Source organism: Vipera ursinii, assembly GCF_947247035.1.
Source record: "Vipera ursinii genome assembly, chromosome: 9".
NCBI classification, from domain to species: Eukaryota; Metazoa; Chordata; class Lepidosauria; order Squamata; family Viperidae; genus Vipera; species Vipera ursinii.
The window spans coordinates 14,461,683-14,486,893 of NC_139523.1; the positions used below are offsets into that span (position 1 = coordinate 14,461,683).

The 25,211-nt window shown below is 39.5% G+C and overlaps 1 protein-coding gene across 1 annotated transcript in view; it reads right to left on the bottom strand.

Moving 5' to 3' along the window:
* Positions 1–25,211, bottom strand: part of LOC310644275 (lethal(3)malignant brain tumor-like protein 4) — a 48,235-nt gene that overhangs the window by 17,361 nt on the left and 5,663 nt on the right. The window contains exons 2-14 of the mRNA XM_083369105.1: positions 18,721–18,818; positions 17,939–18,086; positions 17,304–17,358; positions 15,871–15,959; positions 12,610–12,714; positions 11,959–12,094; positions 10,450–10,541; positions 9,090–9,241; positions 8,223–8,299; positions 2,957–3,042; positions 2,308–2,418; positions 1,396–1,510; positions 1,156–1,255 (exon numbers count right to left, since the gene is read on the bottom strand). Of these exons, the coding sequence (XP_083225231.1) occupies positions 1,156–1,255; positions 1,396–1,510; positions 2,308–2,418; positions 2,957–3,042; positions 8,223–8,299; positions 9,090–9,241; positions 10,450–10,541; positions 11,959–12,094; positions 12,610–12,714; positions 15,871–15,959; positions 17,304–17,358; positions 17,939–18,086; positions 18,721–18,761 (1,307 nt within the window). The 5' untranslated portion in view covers positions 18,762–18,818. The remainder of the gene's footprint in view (positions 1–1,155; positions 1,256–1,395; positions 1,511–2,307; positions 2,419–2,956; positions 3,043–8,222; positions 8,300–9,089; positions 9,242–10,449; positions 10,542–11,958; positions 12,095–12,609; positions 12,715–15,870; positions 15,960–17,303; positions 17,359–17,938; positions 18,087–18,720; positions 18,819–25,211) is intronic.

Here is a 25,211-nt window from a genome sequence, read left to right on the forward strand (position 1 = left end):
GCTAGTGCCAGTAGGACACTCGGGGGCGAAGTGGTGCTAGCACCAGCAGGATGCTCAGAGGCAAGGCGGTGCTAGCGCCGGCGGGATGCTCGGAGTGGCACTAGTGCTGGTGGGACGCTTAATGCGGGGCAATGCTAGCACCGGCAGGATGCTCAGGGTGGCACTAGCCCAAGTGTGTGTGTGGGGGGGGGGAGGTGCACACACACACACACACACACACTGGCCATCTCTTCACATGGTCCAGTGGCCAAGAGGCCACAACCTGGTAGTGGGCCACCGCCCACAGGTTGGAGACCGTTGGAATAGAGCATCAAAAGGTCTAGCTAGAGGCTGCATGCATGAAGAGTGAAGAGAATAATGATTTAACAAGTGACTTTGAAAAAGTTTAGAAGACAGGAGCAGGAGAATAAAACAGTAAATTCAGGTTTTCTCTTCTTCATAGCCATCAGCAAGTTTTCCATGCTGAACATAAAAGAATCCAAGTTCCTCAAGACTGATCTCTTATATTCACAGTCATCCATCTGCTGGACTTTTTAAAAAATTGCTACACAAACTTTGGTGTGTTCTCTCTCTCTCTCTCTCTCCCTCCCTCCCTCTCTCTCTCTCTCTCTCTCTCTCTCTCTCTCTCTCTCTCTCTCTCTCTCCACACAAATACACACCACAGACAATACATAACCAAAATCTGGAATATATTTTCCACCTCTAGTATTTCAGTGCATATTACTATCATCAGAGAAGAATTTGTGACACACTGCTTCTTCTCTAAAGCAAGGAACAATTCTCTATTATTTGGCTAGATGGGAAAAGCAAGGACAAATAAGGGATATTGTTTTGAGCCATTCTAGCTTTCCCCCACCTCTTGGAATAACTAAGAGAAGACCACTTTGCAACTTTAAATTTTTCGAGCTAGTAAACAATCACGTGAATCGCTCCAACAGGTAGACCGATTTTGATGCTGCTTTCCTATCACGCTAAAAGTATTTGCCTGGTGGCCGAGGGAAGCCAAATACAAAGCACAAGAGGGAGCTACAACACAACACTTTAGAACTAAGACCCGCATTTGTATTCACAGTTGACTGAAGCTGTGCTGTTTTAAATACAGGAGATAACAACACTCCTCTGGAAACCTGCCCTATAACTTTCAGGAATACATACGTGTAATGAGTTCCGTATCTGGGTCCCCTGACGTGACCCAATCCCTGACAACCAGGAGTAGGGCATACTTGTCCTGCTGGCATTGCTGCATTGACAATCCCTAGAAAAACAAAGTCAGTTCAGGAATATAAATATGATATAATATAACTGACCTTGTTTCAGTCTTTTTTTAAAAAAAAATTACAAGATCCACAAGGGGTAAGAAAAAAAACCAACACCTTGTGTTATTTCTCCCCTTACCTGGTGGAAGTTGCAAGGCATGTCCAGTTTTGGCACACCAACCAATGGGATGAATATCTGGACTGTCAGCATCAACCCAAAAATCAAAGGCATGATCCCAAGCATCAAAGTGTATCTTAATAAAGCAGATTAAAAAGGGATAATAAAGTTCACTTAAATAGGTAGTACAATGTACAATCCTTTGTTTGTTGACAGGAGTTGGAGTTACAACGGCACTCAGTTGGCTCCAGACTAGTCCACCTGAGCTGTCCCTATCTGACTTTGACAATCAATAACTGAATAATAATAAACTATAGAAGTAGCTCTTTAGATTACTAGATTTAGCCTTTATATCACTACAGTTCCATGCCTTCAGATTCCTTCCCATTTGCAACATAGGAATGTCGGAGTTGTCCCTGTAACTGAAGGAACGGTATAAAGTTGTAGGTTTTTTGCACACTGAACCTCATGGTATAGAAATTGTCAGGTGTGGAAAAACCAGATCCTCATGTGAGGAGTTCAATTGCCTACTTTATTGCTCAATGCCTATTTCACAGGAATCTTCCCAGACTGGCAATTTGTTCCTGGACCAGACTAGATAAGGTTCAATAGAATTCAAGGGGGGGTTGGACCTTGCCTTTATGTGCTTATGTAATGATTCCAGACTAATTCACTGCTTGATTACTTCCCTGGCTCAGCAACAGAAATAAACCCAACGTTAAGTTCCTTGGAGAACAAATTCAAAGCAAATTCTACTTTCTTTTCCAGCTGTCAGGCCCTACTCCCTCCCCACCCAAAATAACCAAGTCTGATTGGCTTTGACTTTTTACAGTTCACCTTCACCTGAAGAATGAAAGTAAAACCGGGTTTCACTTTCCAATTATTCGGATATTTTTATGAGGTTCACTACTTCTATTTGAACAGGATACGTACCTTGACACGATGGTCATCCTTTTCAGTTATGGTTGCCACTCTAATTAGCATGGGGTTTCTTTTGTCTACAGCTTCTAGTTTCATGTTAGTCTGAAATCCATGAGCTGGGCGCTATAAAATAAATTATATATGGAGTCAGAGGCAACTAAGGATGATACCTATATCATTTAAAGGGCATATCTGAGGACTTCATTACATCGTAGCATTAATGGAACAAGGAGGGGGCAATGCCCCATCTCTCCATCACACATTTCAAGAAAAGATTGAAAATGTCTATCTTCTGCTTTAAGTTATCTGCAATTTGCTGTTGCATGCAGTTGGGTTGTTTGTGAATATGGGAATTCAATTCTCATTTTTGTATGTCACAACAAATTAGCTTGTTCCATTGTGGAAAGCAGTGCTTCCAACTTTCTTTTCTGGCATGTGTGTTATATTAGTATCTGGCATTTAAGGCCAAGATTGCCACCTAATTTATCTAGATATTTTTAATGTGATAGGGAAGTTGATAACAATGATGACAATCATAATCAAAATAAATGTGCCTCAACCATGGTTATTTAGGAGATAGCACAAAAATGCAATTACATCATTCAGTGATACGGTTCATTCAATATAAAGGAAAAAAAACCCAGAAAAAATCTTGACCAACCAGTTTAAATGCTCTTGCTGGTGCTGCCTGAGAACCAGTTTCTTCCAGGTATTTCTCCCATGAGAAGCTTTTGAAATCTTTGTATTCTGTAAAGAGATTTCAGACGGTCCTTAGTCTATTCCTATCCTTGCAAGAGTAATTAATTATTGGATGGCTATGATAAGAACTGAGCTTCTGAGATCACATGCATACATTACGCGTGACTTGGGTTAGCTTAGCTGAATTGCAGCCATAGAGCAAAACAACTTAAGCAGTAAAATAACGTCATAAAACCACATTCATTATGCAATTGTTCACTTGTTTCAGTTACTGTAAGCTTCCACTTTAAAACTACACAAATGAACCTTGTATTCAAACATACTTTCTCCCTCCCTATGCTTCCCAATGTCTCCCTTTTTCTGGCAAACCATTCGCTTGCCACTGCATCTGCAACAGAGGCTGATTTTCACACTTCCTCCTCCACAGCTATAAATTAGAGTTTGTCAGGAGAGAAATAAGAGTGCGAGGTAAAAAAGAGAGTAAGAGAGAAAATAAGAACACAAATCAATCCCAATTCTGATATGGAGAGGCCACCGTAGTGTTGCATATTAAGCTGTTGGGCTTCTGAAATACATCAGTGAGCAACAACAGAAGCAGCGTCACAAATGCCAAGAAGTTGACAAGGAGTTTCCACCACTATCTTTCTATAACAGCTGGATTTCTAAAGATGGTCTTAAGTAGGTACTCTCTACACCAAACAGTGCAACTAGCAATAGTTTTTAACGATCTTATAGGAAGTAATTATATTTAAAACTCCCAAGTAAATTCCCATGAATTCATCATGGCAGGTAGGATGGAGGGGGTGTCTTTCTGGGAGAACGAGCAAAGAATGTGGAAAGTGTATGCCAACAGTTTATAATCAAGCAAGGTTACCCAAGGTGTGAAGGTCATTCATCCCAGCTGCCCAGTTAAAGCACTTATATCAGACAGCAACATTGTAAGATAATGGTGGCAGATGACCATTTTAGTCATGGCCGAGAGTTAAGTTTGGTTTAGCGCAGGGGTGTCAAACTGCTGGCCTATGGGCCGGTTCCATCATGCTGAGGCTGCGCCCACCCCAGCTCCGCCAGTGCAAAAAAAGTTGCAATATGTTATGACACATCACGTGACGCGGCGAGTTTGACACCCACGGTCTAGTGGCTAAGGAGCCAGGCTAGAAAAGGGGAGACCATGAGTTCAAAACCTGCCTGGGTAATCTCGGGTCAATCTTTCTCTCTCAGCCCAACTCACCTTGCAGGGTTGTTGTGGTGAGAAAAAATAGGAGGAAGGAGCATTAGGTAGGTTCGCTGCCTTGGGTTATTTGTAAAAATAATAAAAGGCGGGGTATAAGGAAATAAATATAAATAAATATATATAATGGGAAAAGCACCGTTTCTTACCGTGTTGGAGAAGACAATTGTAAATCATCTTCCATTTTAGTAGGAAAAACACACAGACAGACAAGATAAAGCAATTGACAATATAGTGACAGATGATGCGGCATGATAGCACCCAACATGTTACTGAGGAAGAGTGGAGGATCAACTAGATTAAAGCTTTTGAGACTAACTGCTGATGCTGTCATGCAAGCATACATCCCCCCACCCTGACCTTCCCCCTCCCTCCCCGGAAGCTGCAAATAGCCCAGAGTCATTAGATACGAGACGGGTGGCAAATACATTTTATAAATAAATAAATAAAAAATTATAGTAGGGATGGGGAGGCCTGGTGCTGGGGTGGCATGGTGGCTAAGATGCTGGGCTTGTCAGCTGAAAGCAAGCAGTCCAGATTCGAGACTTGAGCACCACATGATGGGGTGAACCCCCGTTTTCGCCCCAGCTCCTGCCAATTTAGCAGTTCCAAAGCATGCAAGTGCGAGTTGATAAATAGGTACCATTTTGAAGGGAAAGCAACAGTGCTCCATGATGACATGCTGGCCACAAGACCACTGAAATGTCTTCAGACAGCGCTGGCTGAATGGCCTTGAAATGGAGATGAGCACCACACACCCTAGAATTGGCAACAACGAGCAAACTCCATGGAGCACCAAGACTCACAGTCAGATAAGGAGCCCGGCCTCTCTACTCACACTCGGGCAGAGACACAGCTGTTTCAGGAGCCTGAGATGGGTGACGATCAGGAACAGCTGGGGCCAATCCTGCATGTGTGGATGTGCCGAGAGGAGAGGCGAGCAAGACAGAAGAAGGCGGCGGGGCAGCTCCAGAGGTGAAAGAAAAGTCATTAGGAAGCCACGCCCTGGCAGGACTACAAAAGGGGGAGGTGTGGAAGATGCTCGTTGCCGAAGGCAACTGTTCAGACTGCAGCTTTGTGTTTTGTTCATTGGGTTGTTTGCCTCTGAAGTCTTGGACATTGAGTCAGGTGTGTAAAAATAAAAAGGGGTTTGTTTTTCTGGTGGGTCCTGCCTGGTTCCATGAAGAGGGGTTTTTCCTTGTGAGTAAAGCAGTTGAGAAAGTACTCACGTAGGCTGAGAAAAGAACAGTAGGAACAGGAAACGTAAGATTCGCTGGGAGTTGGATGCCTTTAAATGGTATCAACCAAACAACCACGTGATCAACCAATAAATCAGCACGAACATGGAAACGTTCAATACGGTGAAAGATGAAATGAATCAATGGAATATCGATTCTTAGACATCAGCAAATTGAAATGGACTGGAAGTGGACACTTTCCGTTAAAAAGATCATTTACTACTCAGGGCATGAAAAACAATTGCTTTCCTACTCTGGAAGGGTATCTCAAGGACAGAGTGTCCTCAGTGCTTCTATAACAGACATGTCAAACACAAGGCCCGGGGGCCAGATTCGGCCCGCGAAGTGGTTTCATGTGGCCCACAAAGCCATCCTGGAAACAGTGAGGGAACGGCCCCCACTGCCTTGGCCCTGGCCCAGAGACCCTCCTCCTGCCAGAGACCCTCAGATCTGTCCCACTCCTGCCCAGGCCCCAATAGGCACCCTTGATGCGAACGATGTAGAGCTGGCCATGCCCACCCAGTAGGCCATACGCACTCTAGCCACGCCCACCCAGTAGGCCACGCCCACCCTGGCTATACCTACCCGGCCCCCTGAGGGCAACCGCAATGCTGATGCGGCCCTCAATGAAATTGAGTTTGACACCCCTGTTCTATAACATTGTACAGATTTCACGGTAGTGAATCTTTGATGCAATTATTATCCAAGTTCATGCTTCACCCGCTGAAGCCGAAGATCAGTTTGTTGACAGGTTTTACAATCAAGTTCAATTTGAAATTCACAGAACAAGCAAGATATTTATTTATTTGATTTTTATCCTGCGTTTACTACCTTACAGCTTAACTCAAGGAGGCGAACATACATAATACTTCTCCCTCCTCCTGTTTTCCTTATAACAACAACCCTGTTATATTATATGTTGCTTGTGATTGGAGACTGGGATGCTAAGCTGAGAAAAAGCAAGGAGAAAAATGTATTTGGAGTAAGTGCCCGGGAAATAGAAATGAAAAAAGGAGAATTTACCCGTTTCTGCCAAGCCAATAATTTATTCATTGCTAATAGTTTTCAATCAACCAAAACAACACGGAGAAGAAAATTAACTACAATATTGGTAGAAGAAGGTGGGGAAAAATTAACAAAGATAAAGTCAGGAGCTGACTGTGGAAGAGATCAAACTGCTCCTTTGCGAATTTCTAAGTCAAGTTAAAGTGGAAGAAGAAAGTTACCTTCCACAATATGATCTGGAGTTAACATTTTCAAGGAAAACATCAGGAACTACTTTTATAGAAAACTACAGGAATTCACTGAGTGGAAACCAGAACACATGTGGCATGAAATCAAACAATAAGAGATCAAGAAACAGAAGTGAGCAGAGTCAGAACCAAAGACAAGAAAGAGAAATATCTTTAGGAAGGAACTTAAAGAATCTCAAAGAACTGTTAGAAGAGACTAGAATAATATAATGACATTTGTAAAGATATAAAAAGACGGAAACAAACTTGGAAAATAAAAAAAATATATTCCAAAAGATTTCTGAACTCAGTAGGAGGTTTCAAGCTTGAAGTTCAAAGCTGCCAATGGACAGATAGTAACTGACTGAAAGAAGATCAAACCAAGATGGAAAAAGTAAACAATGAAATAGCAGCATCTAATGTATTTGAAGGGACGCGGTGGCTCAGTGGGTTAGGACGCTGAGCTTGTCGATCAGAAGGTCGGCAGTTTGGCGGGTCGAATCCCGAGTGCCGTGTAACAGAGTGAGCGCCTGTTACTTGTCCCAGCTTCTGCTAACCTAGCAGTTCGAAAGCACGTAAAAATGCAAGTAGAAAAATAGGGACCACTACGGTGGGAAGGTAACAGCGTTCCGTGCGCCTTTGGCGTCTAGTCATGCCGGCCACATGACCACAGAGACGTCCTCGGACAAGCATTGGCTCTTCGGCTTTGAAACGGAGACGAGCACCGGCCCCTAGAGTCGGAGACGACCAGCACGCATGTGCGGGGGAACCTTTACCTTTACCTTTAATGTATTTTAGAAGGAATTCCCTATTAACAAGATATTAGTAGCATTAACCATTGTCATATCTGATTCTTGGTGATTTTATATAATTTACATCCCATAATTTATAGGCAAGTGCTTTCCATGCTACCCTGTCAACCAAGAGCTTCTTTCAATTCTTGGGTGTTCATCTTTGTATCAGCTTTGATGGTATCAAGCCAGCGTTTTCTTTGCTTGCCCCTTATTCTTGAACCACTAATTATTCCTAGCATCCTTCTAGTATTCTAGTCTTACTAGAAGATTAAGTGAGATTAGCACTCCAGTCATTACCAAATCAGACAACTACAGGATGGAATGATGGAATTATCTGCAGAATATGGCAAGCAACAAAGTAAGAATCAGTTAAACTTCTAAGCAAACTGTGCCAGGAAATCTGAAGAACTTAATGGAAAAAGTCAGTTGTTCTCTTTGTCCTGCTCTTTTGAAGAAAATATTCAGGTCCCACATTCTCCTTGTATAATAAATACTTTTGTTAATCCATTTCTGCTGAAACCCCTGGACAATTTAGAAGAGTCAAATTCTGTCCAGTATTCCAAGGATTCAGAATTTGGTTGGGACACGTAGTTTCTAAAAATATTGGTAGAACATGCAGTAAAAGTAAGTAGGACTTCCTCAGTGTGACTGAAGTAAGCCTCATAACATGATAATATTAATATTCCTCGCAGATATTTTCATAGTGACTGAAAATGATTTGCTTTTAACCTACCGGCTGGTGTTGTTAAGGCAGATCCAGTTTCTTGGCAGTAACCAACAGGCCGAATATATGGACTACTTGCATCACACCTGCACCAAAGATATACATGATGAAATATAGCTATGCAAACTTGGCCTAATGTTTCTATGCTGAACTTTAATATCAAGGATGCAATAGGGCAGGCCAATGGCATCGCTTTTGTAGCCTTCAAGATCCATAAATGGTAATCCAGAGCTGGGGTGATTTTTTTCCTTTTGTATTTATGGAATATAGAGAACTTTAACTGAAAAGTAGACTTCCAGAAAGTTAAAGCACTCATTTTACCCCTTATACTCCCAAACACCTGTCACACAGATTCTTGAGGCAATTTACGTTGTATATAGAGTCCTTGATGGTCTCTGCTTAGTGTTTTTCTTGCAGTACGTCAATGCACTGATGATGTAACCTAGTTTGGGAATGAAACATCTGCAAGAAAAACACCAACCTCAGAGAGCACCGAGGACCCCACAGTTCAACGCTGAGCTACAAATATTCTCCTCTATCGGTAAGTTGTATATTCCTGTATTATCTCATACATGGTAAGCTATATGGTTTGAATTTATATTTCTACATTTTACCAAACTAAATTTAGATTTTAATTCTTTATTTGTTATAACCTGTAGACGCACTACATGGTCCAAATATATATTTACCTGGAGGGAATGCAGCACATATTTCAACATGGGCTTACAATCAGAACTTCAACAAACTGAATGAGTAGAGCTGGGTGCAAATGAATATAGAACTGGCTCCAGAGGTTTCCTTATCTCCAAATGATTTTACATTCTGCAGTTCCTGGGCAAATAACCCATTACCAATGTAACGAATTCTTGTTCTTACCAGTAATCATAGCTTTCACCCCAGTTGTCAAAATGAACTAGCAGTCGATTATCCAACATGTCTGCAATGGTGGCTACGCACATCAGGGAAGGATTCTTTTTGTCTACTGCCTCTAACTTCATGCCCACCCGAAAACCAGAAGGTGTGACTGGCTAATGGATAGGAGAAAACAGGAAAAAAAAACACATTGCCATTAGATGTATTTAAATCTCCACTGAACTGAAGAAAATCTGATCTTACGGCTGGATTCACATAAGGTTCTAAATCAAAATAGGACATGTCTGATTTTATTTATTTATTTATTTTATTTTATTTAGATTTATATACCGCCCTTTCCCGAAGGACTCAGGGAGGTTTACAGGGCATTTAAAAAACAGTCAATACAAACGTTAAAACAAATTGAAAGAGATTAAATAGAACCCTGAGAAAATTAAAACCCAGTTAAAATTAAAATTAAAAATATTCTTAGCCTGGGCCAGAGAGATCGAAGAGCCAGGTCTTCAGGTCCCGGCGGAATGAACGGAGGTTGGGGGCAGTCCTAAGCTCCGCAGGCAGCTGGTTCCACAGGGCAGGCGCACCCACTGAGAAGGCCCTACCCCTGGGTGTTACCCGCCGGCAGTCTTTAACCGGCGGCACCCTGAGGAGACCCTCCCTGTGGGAGCGCACTGGACGAAGGGAGCTTGATGCCGGCAGCAGGTGTTCCCTCAGATATCCCGGACCCTCGCCATTTAGGGTCAACACCTTGAATCTCACCCGGAGGGCAACCGGAAGCCAATGCAGCTATTTAACTATTGGCTCCGTGAGATGTGTGACCTTGATCGTAAGTCTTCCTAAAGCTGTGAAACTCCGAATGCACAATTAAAAAGATCACCAAAATGTAAAGGATTGGCTAAGGTGGTACAATATATGAGTGAACAAATGTGCCTGCTTGACAGAGTAGACACCAAAGAAACCAAAATACCTGAAAAACACCAGCTGTGCAACTAAAAAAAGATATTCAGATGAGCAGCAGGAACATGAATCAATAAATGTTTTCAGCTGAAACACTGCACAAATGCCGGAGGGTCTGTGAACCGGGTTAACATAGGAGATAAAAAGCAAGCTACTCTGTGCCAGCTGTGCTTGGCTAATTTACTCCTCTGATAAATGCAAACCAATAAACTCTGAATTCTAAACAAAGAAATACAGGCAATAAACTCTGAATTCTAAGTATAACGTGAGAGATAATAGTTCCTATCTCATTTTGCTTCCCTCTTTCTCAGAGGTTTTGTTTCAGTTCTAAGTATCAGCTGAAGGCACCTTGATACCTGTTTTAGAAAGGACTCGAAAGAGACAACTAGAAACTGGAGTTGCTACTCACTGTGCTTAGGATCTTGAAAAGATTTTTGGGGGCGGCCTGAGATTTGCAGGTCTTCAAGTATGAAGCCCAGTTAAATTCCCCATCTTTGTAACCTAGACAAAGAAAGAAAAAAAATGATTTTTTTTGATAAAAAGCCTGTGGCATGGCATATGCTGCTTTCTCAGACTTAGAAACAGTATGGGAAGTATTTGAAATCTGCACAATAGCTGTGTTTGTTGAACAATTAGTGTCTCCAGGCTTCCATAAATATTTCTCCTTTTTCTCACGTATTAGTGCAGTTGTGAGTCATTCATCTGAAAATTCAGAAATCTCTGTGAAACAAAATAGGTACTGAATAACACCAGCTGCCTGCAATTAGTGCAGGTTCGCATCCCACCAGGCTCAAGGTTGACTCAGCCTTCCATCCTTCCGAGGTAGGTAAAATGAGGACCCAGATTGTTTGGGGCAATAAGCTGACTTTGTAATAATGCCGCTGGGGCGGGCGGGCGAAAGCCCTAATAAGCAGGCATATACATAGAATGAAGGCTACTGCTAAGCACATTGGTTTGTGCTTAAATTGTAAGCCACCCTGAGTCTTCGGAGAAGGGCGGGATATAAATGGGATTAAAATTTTTTAAAAAATAGAATTCATCTGTTAAATTATGTATCACTGAAAGAAGTTCCAATTATTTAACATTACTAATGCTCAACTTTAATGGAAAAAACATGGGTTACTTCTTAAATAAGAGTGTGATGACATGTAAGCTTTACTTCCCATTAGATTCTCCAATATATATTCCTCAGAACAAAACAAAACTAATCGTTTATTTTCATGATAGCACAAATCCAGCTGAGTGAATTTGGGCCAGTCTCTTTCTCTCAACCCTAGGGAGTAGGTAATGGCAAATTGTTTCACAATATCTTGCCAAGAACACTGCAGGGAGTAGTCCAGGCAATCACCAGAAGTCAACACTGATTCGAAGCCATGTAAACACAGAAGAAAAATGTAGTTAATCTTTCATGAAAAATCTATATTCTGGGGCTATAATGCAAAGTGGGTGTCAGGATGGACCTCACTTCTTTCCTTTTTTAACCAATTCAGTGCTTTAACATTAGGCTAGCTAGTCTCTTCATTAAAGCCATTACTTGGTTCAAGCACTATTAATTGAAATGAAATTTCTCAGAAACAAGCCTTGGTCAGATTGTAGTTCAAAAAAGAGCAGAGCTCCCAGTTTGTAGAAAACGGGAATATATTGTTCTTTGGGAAAAAAGGAGATGTGTCCACTCCTGTCATCACAACATGGAGAAAATTGCACCTCAAGATGATCAACATAGAAATAAATTATTTTCCTGAAAGATTTCATTCACAAAAGGCTCTGTAGTTCAAATAGGCAGATTAAGCAAACTGGATTCAGTTCAAAGTCCCATCTCTGATTAGAATGTTTATTAATATAAAACTATATAACACACACACACAAACATACACACACACACACACACACACACACAGAGAGAGAGAGAGACAGACACCTTTAGGAGGGAGCAGCTTGTGGCCTGTTTTTTCACACCAGCCAACAGGATGGATATCTGTTGAATCAGCATTAACCCAGAAGTCGTAACATTCTGAATAACCATCAAAATGCAGCCGCATTCGGTACCCCTGCACCTACAACCAACCACAAATGCAAGGTTGTTACTTTTGCAAAACACACAAAAAAGCCCGTGTTAAAAAAAATTCTGCTCCTATTTCATTTTCAACATGATTAACCTTTAATAGTGGACGCATTAATTGTATTAATTATATTGATATATTGCTGGTGCTACAGTTCAGACACTGTTTTGCACCCTTTACTTAGTAGAACTCAAGCATCTATATATAATGAAAGTAACACTAGAATGCACAAGCCTCTATTAAAAAAAAGGACTGTATAAAACGCCAATTAAAGATGTTCAGATTGTTGGCCATACCTGTCATACCTGTCTTTTCAGGTACCGATACTCATTTACCGATGCCTATCAACATGGCCAATATATACAGTATATTAAAATGTTTTTTTAAAAAGCATGCCTTACTGTCGGCATTTCATTAACTTCAGCCAGAGTTAATTAACTGATCACTGGCATGCTTTCCATCTTTCTTGCAGTTATTTTCTTCATTATTTTAGAAAGTCAAACCAGTACCTCAGCAACAGAAAGAACACAAAATAAAGATGGATGTTCTGGGTCCAGTCCTTCAAGCTTCATTCCAACTTTAAATCCATTTTTGTTTTGTGGAAAGGACTGAGACTACATCAGAAAGAAATAAAATTATTATTGTAGACCTAACAAACTCCTTGTTGCAATGTCAATACTCTGTGGGGAAAACAAGAAAATGAAGCAGGAATATCCAGCGTATAGTATTCCTTTTCTATAATTAAGCTTGACTTTTTAAAAAATGTTTTCTTGTTTTTTATGTGGGAGTAAGATGTTTATAGAAATTAAGGATTACTAAAGTTTAATAAGGGACGCGGTGGCTCAGTGGCTTAGGACGCTGAGCTTGTCGATCAGAAGGTCGGCAGTTTGGCGGGTCGAATCCCGAGTGCCGCGTAACAGAGCGAACGCCTGTTACTCGTCCCAGCTTCTGCCAACCTAGCAGTTCGAAAGCACGTAAAAATGCAAGTAGAAAAATAGGGACCACTCCGGTGGGAAGGTAACAGCGTTCCGTGTGCCTTTGGCGTCTAGTCATGCCGGCCACATGACCACGGAGACGTCCTCAGACAAACGCTGGCTCTTCGGCTTTGAAACGGAGATGAGCACCGGCCCCTAGAGTTGGAAACGACTAGCACGCATGTGCGGGGGAACCTTTACCTTTACCTTTTTAAAGTTTAATTATCAGTGTAGTGTTTGAGTTGACAGACCTGTGCTTCTGGTCTAAAATAATAATGACCACCCTTTATGACAACCCTTGGAGTGTTCATTTCTTAACTGATAAACCACAGATTGCTGTTATGACACAGCTAATCCTCAGCTTACAACCACAACTGAGCCCAACATTTCTGTTGCAAAGCAAGACAGTTGTTAAAATGAATTTTGTCCCATGTTATGACCTTACTTGCCACAGTTCTTAAGTGAATCACTGCATTTGTTAAATTAGTAACACGCTTCTCCATTCGCTTTGTCAGAAGGTTGCAAAAGGGGGTCACGTGACCCTGGGACCCTGCCACCAATATAAATGTGAACCAATTCCCAAGCATCCATATTTTGATCATGTGGCCACGAGGATACTGCAATGGTAGTAAGTGTGAAAAATGGTCATAAGTCACTTTTTCCAGTGCTGTTGTAACTTCAAATGGCCACTAAACGAATGATTGTAAGTTGAGGACCACCTGGACTCAGAGACTGCTACACTCTGGAGATGGAAATAAACCTAAGGAATTAAATAGAACAGGGGAAAATGGAGGCAAATTGCTATAATGCTTAATTTGACTCTTATACACTTGGATACCATAACTTCATGTCATAAATTTTAGTTAGCGCACAGCATGATATTATATAGTGCCTGAATTGAACTTCCAAATCTAACCTGGAGAAACATCAGACCAAGAGACAATATTATTCTGAAATTTGGATTCAGACAAACAGTAAACAAAACTCTGCTGACAGCTGGAAGACTTTTTAAAATCTTGCCCATTTGTTCATTCATTCAATTTATATGCTGCCCATCTCACTATCAAATGACTCCGGTCAGCTTTTAATGTCATAAAATAGCAATATAAAACAATTGGAAAGTTAAATATATATTTTTGAAAATTCCTCTAAGAAGCTGAGCTTTACATATAAAACTGGGAGTGAAATATGGTTCAGATCAAACACCTTCCCAATGGTGTATTTTCTATTATCTCCATTTTATTTGAAGAAACTGAAATAATTTAGCATGGACAGGAAAGATGCTATGTTCACATTTTCTACGATTTGGTTTTGTGCATATTGTTAGATATGGCAATTGGCTGCTACTTGTACCCTCACTTGTAATGATTACTTTTTAATAAGATAATCTACAACATGCTAAAAGTCAAGGACCAATTAATGTCAGCACTATGCTAATTACGAAAGCTAAAAACTAGCTTTCCACAGTTGCTGGCTGAGATATGATACTGGTGTTGAGCAATTTCATAGACACAAATTAAAACAGGGGTTGTGGGTAAAATTAAATGTGAAGATTAAACTGCTTACAATGGTTAATTCACATATTACCCCTTTAACAAGCCAGATGCACAATAAAGCACACACACACACACACACACGGCTTTCGATACCATCGACCATGGTATCTTGCTGCGGCGTCTCAGGGGATTGGGAGTGGGAGGCACAGTTCTTCAGTGGTTCTCCTCCTATCTCCTGGGACGCTCGCAGTCGGTGTTGGCAGGGGGGCAGAGGTCGACCTCGAGGCCTCTCGTTTGTGGAGTTCCTCAGGGGTCGGTCCTCTCGCCTCTCCTGTTCAACATCTACATGAAACCACTGGGTGAGATCATTCGTGGCTTTGCAGTTGGGTATCATCAGTACGCTGATGATACCCAGCTTTTTATTTCGACCCCAAACCACCCCAGTGATGCCCTCGACGTGATGTCCCGTTGCCTGGAGGCGGTTCGGGTCTGGATGGGGAGAAACAGGCTTCGACTCAACCCTGACAAGACCGAGTGGCTGTGCGTATCGGCATCCTGGGATATTCAGAATATTCCATCTCTTTCTATGGGGGGTGAATTATTACCCCCCGTAGATAGGGCTCGCAACTTGGGAGTCCTCCTAGATTCACAGCTTTCTTTAGAAGACCATATAACAACTGTGCGCCACTTGCGACCCTATCTAGGCCGGGATGCCTTGCGCACGGTCACTCATGCGCTCGTGACCTCTCGTTTAGACTACTGCAACGCTCTCTACATGGGGCTGCCCTTGAGGACCACTCGGAGGCTCCAACTGGTACACCTCTGCTCCGTGAGCTGCATTGGCTCCCAGTTGTCTTCCAGGTGAGATTCAAGGTGCTGGTAATGGCCACAATTGAGCCCAACATTTCTTTTGCTAAGCACGACAGTTGCTGAGTATGTTTTGCTCCATTTCATAATCTTTCTAGCCACGGCTGTTAAGTGAAACACTGTAGTTCTTAAGTTAGTAACATGGTTGTTAAGTGAATCTGGCTTCCCCATTGACTTTGCTTGTCAGAAGGTCACCAAAGGTGATCACATGACCCTGGGACGCTGCAACCGTCATAAATACATGCTAGCTGCCAAGTGGCCAAATTCTGATCACGTGATCGCGGGGATGCTGCAATGGTTTTAAGTGTGGAAACAGTCATACGTCACTTTTTTTAGTGCTGTTGTAACTTCGAACAGTCACTAAACAAATAATTGTAAGTCGAGGACTACCTGTGTTCAATATCCACAAGAAAACATCTAAGAGATTACAAACCTCTTTGAAAAGTTTTAAGGGGGCAGCTGGCATTCGTTCTTCTTCTAAGTATGTCATCCAGTTCCACGTGTTCTTCTTTGCAGGAACAGCTGAGAAATCAAAGATAGATTGAGAAAAAAAATTGCTTCTGGGAAACAAGAGTATGGTACCACAAACAACCATGGAAGGAGTAATGTAGGACAAGTGGTAGAACACTTGTATATAACAGTTACACCTTGCGATGTGATGTAACAATGCATTGTACCGTTTTGGTATTATCATCTTTAACAATGAACAACTATGTATCGATCAGAGGGTTTTATATATATATTATTCTACTCATCATGCAAATATTTGATTGGATTAGCTTAACCTTCTCATCACACTAAATCCCTTTTTTAAAGGGGATTCACAAATCTTCTCATTTATCACATTTACAACACAAATATATTATATATGTATATGTATATAACACACACACACACACACACACACACACAGAGAATTAAATTCTTTGGAATGGAAGTTACACACAAGTAAATAGGAATATGTTACTATATGTACAATTTATATATTGTTACACTGCCCATTGTTATCACCCGACTCATAAATCAAATTATCAGAAATTTTAGTTGTCTTTCTCATCAACAAATTACAACCTTCCTTCGGCAACATTTAACCTGGACAACTATTGTAAAGTGGGGCCATGTTTCCAGCAATGGCTATTGGTTTCAGGTTTGGATTTTTTTTTTCTGTATTTCAAACTTTGCACTTGTGTTTGATGGGCCTGAGACTGTAAATAAACAATTTTGGTAACTTGGAGGAAAGGGGGACATACGACTGCATATATAGTCTAGAGTTCACAGAAGAGACCATGGCCGGATGACATGAAATGTTCCAATATTGTGGCCCTCCTAATATAGGTAGTCCTTGAGTTCAACATTTCTGTTGTCAAGTAAGGCAGTTTAAGTAAGTTTTGCCCCACTTTATGAGCTTTTTTTGCCACTGTTGTTGTTAAGTGAACCACTGCAGTTGTTAAGTGGGTAACACGATTGTTAAGTAAATCTGGCTTCCCCATCGATTTTGCTGGTCAAAATGTCACAAAAGGTGATGACATGATCCTGGGACACTGCAATCATCATAAATATATGCCAGTTGCAAATTGTCTGAATTTTGATCACATGACCATGGGGATGCTGCAATGTGCAATGGCCATAAGGATGAGATATGGTCATAAGTCACTTTTTTCAATGTCGTAATGTTGAATGGCCACTAAATGAATGGTTTTAAGGACTACAAGCAATACATTTCATGGATTATAAAGTTAAGTGTAAAATTGATAAGAATGTTCTTTGTAACATTAGTACACTGGGTTATTAGAGAGGTTGCCAAAGTACTAAATTTATAGCAACATTTTATCATGGAACAATTAGAGATCAGTTTTGCACCCTTACCTTGCTTCATTGATTTGGCATTCCTGCGGTTTTTCAGATTCAATTTATTATTTTCCTAGATAACACAAGACAGATGAAAATACACTGACATTTTTCATATGTAGTTGAATGTCATTTTCACTCTTTTGCAATATTTATTTTTTGCTTAGTATTTTAAACTACCAGCAGATACATTGTATCTAAATGAAGCAAATAAACTAAATATATTATATATTAAATATATATTGTCTGCCATTGAGAGCAAATAACCACTTTCTAGTGCAGTAGTATTCTCTGAATGCTAAATTTCAACATGTCAACTAATTTCTAATTTCCAGTAGTGAAATGGTGGTATGGGTTACTTTTAAAAATCTGATTTTTCAACATATTTTTTCTGATAAAAGAGCAAAGAAGCAAGATTTCGCATAATCTTGTTTGTTCCCTTTTGTTTTAATGTAAAATCACAATGTTGTCATATTTATAATGTATACAACATGTATATTTTGGTTTGGTTTGTTTGACACAATAAATAACAGCTCTAAAAATATTATAAATATAAAAGGATTGATTGAATTTACGTGGCAAATCCTTATCACTCAAAGTTTCATTATAGCCTTCTGGCTACTCTTTCAGTTAAAGAAATCACATTTACTTACCTCCTCCTTGTCTGCATTTTCTTCTTCCTCTTCAGAATCTAAAAGCAGCTTTCTTTTCCTTCGAAGCCGTTTGGAGGGTCTGTCGGTTTCACGTAGCTGACTGTTATTTGTCTGTTTTCCACAGCTGGTGCTATTGTCCTTAGACAGTCTATCAAAACATGCAGTTACATGCACTTAGAAAACATGGTTCATATTTATGTTGGCTGCAGTGTCCCGGGATCACGTGATCCACCTTTTGCGACCTTTTGACAGCCAAAGTCAATGGGGAAGCCAGATTTGCAACAATCTTGTTACTCTCTTAACTGCAGTGTTTCGCTTAACAACGGTGGCAAGAAAGGTCATAAAATGGGGCAAAGCTCAACTAACTAATGTCTCACTTAACAACAGAAACTTTGGGCTCAGTTGTAGCCCTACGTTGAGGACTACCTGTATCCTTCTGTATTAAAAGACCAAATGACAGTACGGAGCACATCTATGTTGGAAAGTTCTCTTTAAAAGAAATAAGGGGATGAAAGTGGGGGGGGGGTTCACATCCACAGTTTTTGAACTGCGGAAATCATTTCTAAAAGGCTAGTATTGAACAGTGTCTGAAAAATTTTGATCACGTGACCATAGGGACACTGCAATGGTTGTAAGTTTGAAAAATGGTCACTTTTTTCAGTTCGGTCAGTAAATGAACTGTGATAAGTCGAGGACTACCTGTAAATGCAGATTATGCCCAAGACTATATCCATGTTGAGATGTATTTTAATGAAACAAAGAAAACAAGCAAAAGGCATCACCTGTCTTTAATCTCCTGATGAGAATTCTCAAAGCTCTCCATTTCTCCCGGACGGGTGAGTTTTGAGTTCTGGTCTAGAACGATTCCTGTCTTTGGGTTCTGCAAAATCCAACAGTCACCGATGAAAAAAAAAAATTCTTCAAATATTTATTATGTAACAAACTCCCTCTCTGCTTTTTCAGCCATTCATTAATCGAATCTCAGAATCTCCAGCAACTGAATATATCACCATGGATTTTAATGAAAATGCTATGCCACTCATACCTAAGCCCAAACCACAAACAGCTGACGTATGGGTGATATATTAATTGTGGAAGAACTTCTGAGATGAGAGGCCTGGAAATGTGTTAAACGCCTCAGGACGCTCATTTACACTGAAAAAATTCAGAGGAGAAAAAAACTATGTGTATTCTTTGCAACAGTAGGAGGTCTTTAAAGAATAACAAAAGACTTTCACAGTTGTTACAGACACTTCATTAAAAATGCCCTTTAAGGATACATTCAATAAATGAGTAATTGAACTAAGTGTGATCACTTAACTGAATTACAGAGCTTCTTTCTAACCAAGATGAATCCTTTAAAATCAAGCAATATTTAATAAAATTAGGAGATACAGTATATTGTAACTATACTGTAACCGTACAAATAATGTATTATAGTTACAGGGGTTTTTTTAAACATAAAATACATGTATGGTAGCTGGTTTTAGTCTATTTTGATGCAATAATAACAATATCTGAACTGAAGAGTAAATTATATTCAACTACGGTAAGCAGGGGTTTCCAACTTGGGTGTAGTGAAGCATTCATTTATGTAAATGTACAGACCCAGGTTGAAGGAGAATATAAATTTGAAGCACAGGCTTGGGGATACAGGAGAAACGAGAGTTGAGATCAGATTTCATTACTTAGCAGTAAAAATATCTCTGGAAGATGTCTCATTAATCAAAGCCAAAGACAGGCCAAAACTAGTTCCCCCAAGAAAAATTAAGTCAGGAATGATCTTGTGTATTCAAAAAGTCTCTCTCTCTCTCTCTCTCTCTCTCTCTCACACACACACACACACACACACACACACACACACACACTCACACAAATAATAATATGGACTATGAGTTCAAGTTCCGCCAGTCACTCTTTCCCAGCCCAGCACATATCACAGAGTTGTGAGAAAAATAGGAGAGAGATGTGTTGGACATGTTGACCACCTTGAGTAATTTGTAAAAATAATAAAGGTGGGATATAAATAAAATAAGAAATAAATAAATGCTCTCTAAGTGGCACTACCCAGTGTCTTCCTCCAATCCAATTTTTTTTTTCATGCCTGTGCCAGGTCTTGGCTGTGAAAGATCCTGCTGATACCTGAATTGTTATTTTTCTCTGCAGATTCAGGAAAGGTGTTGTTTTTTTTCAATTTCCTATCATTTAATTTTCTCTCTACTCAAGAAGAGAGAAACAAGATTTTTCTCAGATTAAAAAGAGAGAAATAAGATTTTCTCAGATAAAAAAAAATTAGCTAAATCTTACGTCTCTTTCCAATCTATTTCCTAAAGTCTATTTCCTAAAGTCTATTTCCTAAAGTCTATTTCCAATCTATTTCCTAAAGGAGGGCAGGGGCAGAGGGAGGGGGAAAAGGAATCTGTTATCAATCAACCCCCTCCATTATGCTGATCCCCAACAATTTTGGAAGGAAGTACACAAGACATTTCCATCAAAGAAACGTAGGGCAAACTTTATTTTGATAACAATTTCTAAAGTATTACCACTGTATCATAGACACATAGGGAATGTATATTAATTTGCTTCAGTGTTCGCGGTGAAAATGTTACCGGCATAACATGAAGCAAACTACAAAACCATATACAGGTATGACAGAAAACTGCATACTCGTGGCCCTACAAATATAAACACATATTTATATTTATATTCATATTTGTAGGATCGTGTATATGGAATCCAAATCTGGAAAGAGAAAAATGACTGCCAGTATCTGGTGGATTGAAATGGTCTCAGAAGTCCAGGTTGATATATCATGCAACTGTATTCATACAGTTCAAAATGCCACCTTGGACTCTTCAAATGTGTGGGGTTTAGCTCTCAAAATTTTAAGAAAAGACAGAGGCTGAGAAATTCTAAAACTCGAAATCCATACCTCTGGAAATCTTCCAGATTGGGGAAAACTGTTTCAGTATATATAGTAATAACCCAAAGGAAAAGAACAATGTTTTTTGTACGAATCAGATAAGTTGTAATTATTTAGCTATCTTTAAATAGCTTAGATAACATTTCTACTGCATAATTTATATTTCTACATAGGCTCCTTTTAATACTTAATTAGTATCTGCTATTGTCTGCCAAGTCATTACTTTTAATCAATGTTAAACATTAAGTTCTAGTGATTTTCAGTATGAGAGATTTAAGAAGGTGCATTAATTCCAAGTTGATCTGTTTTAATTGGATGTTACCCCACTTCAGCAATAGACATGTTATCAAGTTTAAAGGACCATATCATATTTTAAAACACAGAAATAAATGACAGAAAACTAAGTATGCAAATCCCTGAAAAATAAGAGAAGACATTTTTTTTGTTTTAACCAAATTATATAGCAACTAAATATTATTATAGAATTTGTTTCATAATTAAATAGATTCATCCCAGGTTGATATAACAGTGTTCTATTGAAAAATGCAGCCCAGACAACTTATTAGTCAATAGATATACACTGATGCAATGGTTTTTATTAATGGAACAAGAGAATGCACATGGGTTTGCGTGTGTGTGTTAAAATCTTGACCTCACCACAATTATGCATAAAGATAAAATAAAATTACATGGAGGAGATGATCATGAACATTCTTACAATATTATTTTGTTTATTTTAAGATTATGCTAATCACAACATCACTCTTTAAATTAACCAACTGATTAAATATCTCTGGTATTATGAAAATGTGCCTAAACCAACTTTAAACGTCATTCTCTGTGGTCTACAAGCTTCAGTCATGAATATGAGGTCAGAAGAAACACTCTCTAGATACTTTTGTTATGGAATTCTTGGTGTTCTCTGAGCTTGCTTGCTTGCAGAAATCAGCCATCAGTAGATAACATAGAGATAAACTACATTTACATCCCATTCAAAAAAGAGAATAAAAAAGCTAAGAAGGAAACCAGAACATATCTTCTCCAGCAATCAACACCCAGATAAGCAGGATTAAGACCAGACAAAGAATCAAGCAGAAAACAGTAACCTAATCAAAGAACTCAGCAACAAAACCACATCTCCACCAACACTGGCAAAACAAGTTATGGCACTGTGTTGAAAAAAAGGGAAGCAAACCCCACATCCCATCTATGCACTGACAATGTTACACAGTGAGCTAATGGAAAGTCTGTAAGCAAAGGGCAAAGCTCAGAGAGTACCTTGCAAGGACTCTACAGTTCAATCTGAATTACATGTATTCTGATCTATTGGATACGTGTATTTCATAATAGCTAAATGAATTCTGCATCAGATAAAATCCTGTAATGCTACTTAGCACTTAATGATACTACTTTTAAAAAAGCCTTTATCAGAGTAAAATAAACAAATAATATAGTGCAAGTTGCAGTATCTGAAACACTATTTATGGGTCTAATAAGAAAATTTGCCTGTATGAAAGCACAACTCCCCAGTAGGTGACTGCAAAGAAATACAATCCTACCATCCTGCCATCATTGCGGCTCAACTGTTAGTACCTATCCTTCCATTTCCTCCCAGTCCTCATGACAACTAATGAAGATTCTTGATTTGAAAAACAAAACATTTTGTTCTTCTTCCTCAAGTAAAATAACAGTCCAGTTGGGGTAGTCCTCAATAGGTGGGGCTGCTAAGAGGTAACACACATGGAACAAGTTCTCTAACCAGATTCTGTGACCTACTCAGAGCTACAGACTACTCCACAATCCTTCCCAATATCATACATCCATGAATATCATAAAGCCAAAACTGTTTTTCAAGTTTCCAGAAATCTATTATCAATGCAGAAAAAAGCACAGTGGGAGAAGTTTGTGCATGCCAGCCAGTCCAAGGAAAACATGCTATAACCCATTTACTACATAAATGGAGCAATGCAAGGACCTATGAGCATAGATCAGAGACGTTTTTGCTCTGACAAATTGTTTTTAGGACACATTTTTTCTTCTTCTCAGCTAAGTATTATTTAAGAACTGGAAAGGTATGAAACAACTTATCTCAGGGTAAAAACACCAAAATGCATTTCTTAGGAGAAAACCTGTCTCCAGAAACTTCATATTTGTTGTATAGTGAGCCAACACTGGACATCCATAAATTCTAGCCCAGCCATTGTTCCCTTTTGTCTGCAAATTATGAAGGAGGGCAAATATTTTTTTCTATCTAAACAGAAGAACATTAGACAACTTGTTTCTATACTACAACTTGACACTATTGGAGAACCGCTAGCAAGCAGCATAAATAAAATCTTGCTAGACGGATAGTTGGCTAAGAATGGTCCTTAGATTCATTTCAGAAATTCTAAAGATATACTGTGAAAGCTCATCTGTACGCAAAGCACTGACTCACACACTACTGTACACTCTCTACTATGAATAATCCCTGTTCCAGCCTTTTTGGGGAGATGTCACTTCTCATTCCTGGCAACACGTTAATCACTCAAATTCTTGAAGCTTGGCTCTGAAAATATTACTTTAAAATTCAGAGGCTCACTCAAAAGTGGCCTACAGGTAGTCCTTGACTTATGACCAGTTACTTCATGACCGTTTGAGGTTATGATGGACCTTCCCAAAGCTACTTACTATTTTCATAGTTAGGACCGTCCCACAATCACGTGATCACATTTTGGGTGTTTAGCAGCTGGCTCACTTTTATGGCCACTTGCAGTGTCCTACACAGTCACAGGACTGCAATTTGCAACATTTTTGCCAATTTCTGGCGTTACCGTCCAGTTTCTGGTAAAAAAATGGCCACTGGGGAATATGAATTATCTTAATGTGCAGTAACCACTTAACAACCATAGTAAAAACTGGTCATAACTTCAGATCTGTTCACATGATGCCTCGACTTATGACCCCCAAAACTTATGATTGTAATTATGGTCTCAATCAAGTTGAGGACCAATCAAACCTATCAATCGATTTTGATAAAAGGTGAAGATGTACTCTATTTGAGCAGGACTCCATGCAGCAGGGAACACAGGGGTGTTAGAATAGTAAATGACAACATGTGTGTAATGACACAGCATGTGGGTTGTCATTTTGGCAGTTAAATGTTGTCATCATGCAGTATGCTTGCCAGTACTGCAGATGTTTCCCACTACTTTCTTCTGGTACAGTTCAGGCACCATTTTATTTACTGACTTTTCAATAATGAACAAGCATGCTTGGTTCAATTTCTCTGGTGTTGTCTCTCCTACAGAAGGTGTGGACATAAGGGCTTATTTGACATCTGTTACGGTTACTCTATGCATATTCCTATGTTAATCTATAACTGCAAGTCATGCTAAACCAACCTTGGCAGACTTTCTAATTTCCCCATAAGGGGAACCAATTGAATTTGATCAAGCATGAACTGGCATGGTTAATTTATAAGATACCGTTCTAAAGAATACTGAACTCACCTGCCTTTATTTCATTATTGCATAAATATAAAAATAGTGATATAAAAAAGTGTGGAGCTAGTTTTCTCTCTATTCAGCTTTGCTAATGGTATAATAGCTGTTTCATGTCATAATGTTATGAGGACTATTATTGGATTATTGTGGCAATAATTATGCAACTACTTTCTAGAAAATAACTGAATTGGAAAATATGCCTTATCTTAAATAACACTGATGAAAAATGACTACCTTTGTACAATTTCTTAATCACTTTTTGGTTGCAAACTGTAATACATTTAATCAAGAGAGGAGGTATGGATAGCCAATTCATTTCACCTGCTAGGTAGAAAAAACCTTTGGGAAATCAGACTATAATTTCATTTGTATGGGCTCCATGTCTTTTATTGTCTGAAGATAGAACATCATATCACTCACTTTAATTAAAAAGACATCCTTTGAAACACAAAGGTCCTCTGGTCTGAAGATCCATACATGATTAGTGATATTCAATCTATGTAACAACTTTGTTCAGTTACCATCAAACAGTTCCTCCAATTAGCTTGTAACTGTTCTCTTTAATGACAGCAAAGCATAAGGTTAACACAGTAGATCCATAAGTTCTCCTTTCATTACCCAAACTAGGTAACATCATCAGTGCTAATAAGGAGTGGGGTTTGCTCTCAATTTATATTCTAGTGGCTTGCCCTGTCAATGTTGGTGGGGTGCTGTTAGAAGTTCTTTGCTGGGTTGTTTATTGCTGGCTTCCTTGGCAGTTGGGGTATTGTTTACTTGATGGTTGGTCTGATGTTAATCTTGGAGTTAATCTATGCTCATCTAGGTGCTGATTGCTGGTGGGGAGATGTTTTGGTCTTTCTGTTCC